Genomic DNA, 3,930 nt, shown 5'->3' on the forward strand with positions numbered 1-3,930 from the left:
GAAAATGATAATACAAATACTATGTTAGTTGAATTAGGCTAATTTTCTCATAAAATTAGTTGACGTTCATAAGCTGGCCAAAACGTTATATTAAAAAAAGTTTGGCTCATTTTGACAAATGTTTAACTTAGTTATACACACACATATATATATATATATATCTATCGACTTAGTTATGCGGCTTATGCCTAAGTTGGCGTCGAATAATAATAGTTGGAAGTATTAGGAGATATTTTAACACGCGTCATTCCAATAAGAGGGGGTTTACGTTAACACCTTTAAATTAGGCCCACTGTATCAATAGGCCTCGGTGGTTGGAAACTGGACCTAAAGGCCCAAATTGTGAGTTAATGGGCTTCAAACGGCGGGATAATGGACCCATGGGCCCAATTGTGGATTGTGGGCCTTGACGGTGAGTTCTTACAAGTCCAGAACAACCGCCTTCTTCAAGAAAGAACGGCGACGGCCAAAAAGTTCTGAAAAGACGGAAAAAATCAAACTCAATACTTTCAATTTAATACGTTTCTGTCAAACTATACAAAGCCCTAGTTCCTGAAACCCTAATGACTTTTCAAATCTACCATCAACACAATAATCTACTAGTTTCTTCTTCTTCTTCTTCTTCTTCTTCTTCCCTCGACCTGTTAAGCATTCTCAGAAAGTCAATATCATCGTTCCATTTACCCTCTTGGCCGTTTGGGTGAAGACGCGGTTTAACTGATTTCCTCCCATTTTGTTGGAAATTGGATTGGTTTATGACTGCAATCCCAGCTCATTGTTTTCTCCTTCGGAAGTTAAAATTCCTTTCTTTTTTGTTGTTGTTTAGTCGAATTCCATATTAGCAAATTCGTCCTATTCAGATTTTTCTGCGAATTTTGAACTTGGGTTTCGAATTTCAATGGCTACCGAGGCGACCGAAGCCACGACTAAGTTCCAGAGTCCGGATTTTCGCCCGGTACCGTCGCCTCCAGATTTCCATCCCGAGATTGTGGTCTCAGCTCATGATGGTCTTCGGTTCTGGCAGTTCATGATTGCGGGTTCAATCGCAGGGTCTGTTGAGCATATGGGTATGTTTCCTGTTGATACCGTCAAGACCCATATGCAAGCACTTGGTTCTTGTCCAATTAAATCTGTTGGAGTTCGACAAGCCCTTCGGTCAATTTTGAAATCAGAGGGACCTGCTGGGTTTTATCGTGGTATTGGTGCTATGGGTCTTGGAGCTGGACCTGCACATGCTGTGTATTTTACCGTCTACGAGAATTCTAAGAAGTTTTTCTCTGGTGGGGATCCTAACAATTCTATTGCTCATGCTGTTTCTGGCGTCTGTGCAACGGTGGCGAGTGACGCTGTGTTTACACCTATGGATATGGTTAAACAGAGGCTGCAGTTGAGTAATAATCCCTACAAGGGAGTTTTGGATTGTATCAAAAGGGTCCTCAGAGATGAGGGTTTTAAAGCATTTTATGCATCATATAGAACTACAGTGTTAATGAATGCACCATTTACTGCTGTCCATTTTTCTACTTATGAAGCTGCAAAGAGAGTTTTGATGGAGGTTTCACCAGAGAGTGTAAATGATGAACAGTGGATTGTGCATGCGACCGCAGGAGCTGCTGCTGGAGCCTCAGCTGCGCTTGTTACAACGCCGCTTGATGTGGTTAAGACTCAATTACAATGTCAGGTACCCCATTTAATAATTTGTTCGTAGCCTCTGCTAATTTTGTTCTGGTTCCTCTCTGCCTATGTGCGAGAAGATTTTAACCATAGGAGTATTGTGTTTCTAGAGCTAGATTAAGGTCATGTTTGGGGGTGCTTTTGTCATGCTGAAAGAACTTCCCCCCTAAAAAATATTTTAAATTTAGAATGCACTTGTTGAGCCAAGGTTCTTTTTTGCTCAAGTGATTGGCTGGAAAGCGAAAAATACTAGTACCTGCATCAAAATGTTATGTCATTAAACATTCTTTTATAAGTGAAGTGCTTATAATTAGAGGCCTCTAAGGGGTAGCCTCATTGGCTAAGGCTTATAGTCTCTCGAGTGACAACTACCCAGAGGTCACATGTTTGAATCCTTGAGTGAGCTGGATAAGGAAAACCTTTGATGTTTCCAGTGGATGGACCTGGTGCAGACGAAAAAGGAAAGTTCTAGGGATGCAGGGGAAAACCGGAAAACCCAAAAACCCGAACAAAACGACCAAAACCGCTGTTGGTTCAATTCACTATCAGTTTGGAATGACGGTTTAGGTTCCAGTTTTCAAAAACTGGTTATAAATGGTCAGTTTCAGGTTTTGCATTGGGTAGAGCAAGAATAACCGATCCGGCCGAGAGAGGATCAGGAATGGATTGGGGAATCCATTTCCCAACCCCAACTCATCTTATCTGTCTATATGAATCTGTGAAGTTTTTGTGAACTGAAATCGATTTTGCACTAAGTTTCCGTTAGAAGCGTTATCTTCAAAACCACGACATATTGGTGCTGAAAATTTGTTTATTAGTTTTCTACCCTAAAAGAAAGACTTCTTATACATTCACTACCTTCGGTGTTCAATCTATTGGGACCACCTTATTCAGATATCAAACATCTTAAGTGTCTGTTAATTTTGGTTGGACGTGTTAGTTTAGTTTATCTTTTGCCTATATTGTACTTTGTCATTGTGGAGATAATGATTAAATTATGTTTGGATCCTTAAACCGTGTCTCATCCTTTGGATTCAATGGACCGTGCTTAGTTTAGCTCTTTCTCCTAGGAATTTTCCATTTCTCCCTTCTTATTGAACAAGTGGAGTATTTGACTCTTTTGATGGTCTCCTTGGTCTTCTCTTTTGGATAGGAACAAACCCTACATATGTGAACTTTTTTTATAACTGTCACGTGCTTCCTACACCCAAAAACAAAACCTGTTGAATTCCTTCTTTACCTTCGAATGTTAGGGAAGTACCTGTTTAATTTGCTAGTAACGAAAAACTTGAAAAGTACAAATATAGTAAACTCTGCTTCAGGTTACATGTGAATTGAAAGGCGAACAGACGATATAGGTTATTTGTGTATTGAGGATTGTGTGATGCTTAGGGAGCAGAAGCAGGCTCAGTTTACATGATAATTTATGTGCTGCTTCCCCTAGATCCATAGTTGAATGTTGAAATGAGAACCTAACCTTGATTTTCACATTTATGGATGCACAGGGTGTTTGTGGATGCGATAGATTCAAAAGCGGGTCGATTGGGGACGTAATTCGAACAATACTCCAGAAGGATGGATATAGAGGGCTTATGAGGGGATGGGTTCCAAGGATGCTCTTTCACGCTCCAGCTGCAGCTATTTGCTGGTCAACATACGAAGCATTAAAATCGTTCTTCCAAGATCTCAATGGCGGCGGTAGCAGCAGCAGCAACAATGTGACCTGAAAATAGGAAGCTGGGAGGAGGAGGAGAGGGGATATTCTTTCTTTTTCACGTTGTCCCTTTTTTCTGCAGTTGTAACAAAGACGCTTTCTTTTTGGAGCTGCAGAGAATTTTGCAGGAGGGATTGTCTCAAAAAAGGCGAATGCTACCACTTCAAGTCAAAGGGGAGTACACACATTAAAGTTAAATTATAATTTGTATTCTACACGTTGGTGATGGTTTCTAATAATGGCATATATAAATTTTTTTATCTGTTTTCTCTTTTCTTTGTTTTGAAGGTTCTGTTGGCATTAGAACTGTTTTGTTTTAGGGTCGCTTTGTGCAATGCATTTTCTATTAGATATTAGATTCTGGGGTAGTCAACGGAAACGAACTTTCTTAAGTGTTTCTCTATTGAACTTGATTGATCAAGGAGGCCACAGCCTAAACTCCTTGTGAGAAGAGAACATCACAAGATAGGATATTAATCACGCTTGAATATTCTTAGCATAACTCAATTTGCAATTTAAGCTCTCCTGCCATGGTGGTTATC

General features: G+C 40.0%; 1 protein-coding gene across 1 annotated transcript; it reads left to right on the forward strand.

The window, feature by feature from the left end:
- The first annotated feature begins 481 nt into the window (after nt 1–481).
- Nucleotides 482–3,691, forward strand: LOC120089395 (mitoferrin). The gene is made up of 2 exons (XM_039046846.1): nt 482–1,681; nt 3,180–3,691. Exons 1-2 carry the CDS (start codon nt 899–901, stop codon nt 3,399–3,401), a joined length of 1,005 nt encoding a protein of 334 aa, XP_038902774.1. The 5' UTR covers nt 482–898; the 3' UTR covers nt 3,402–3,691.
- The last annotated feature ends 239 nt before the right edge of the window (nt 3,692–3,930 follow it).

Source organism: Benincasa hispida, chromosome 10, assembly GCF_009727055.1.
Source record: "Benincasa hispida cultivar B227 chromosome 10, ASM972705v1, whole genome shotgun sequence".
In the NCBI taxonomy this organism is placed as follows: Eukaryota; Viridiplantae; Streptophyta; class Magnoliopsida; order Cucurbitales; family Cucurbitaceae; genus Benincasa; species Benincasa hispida.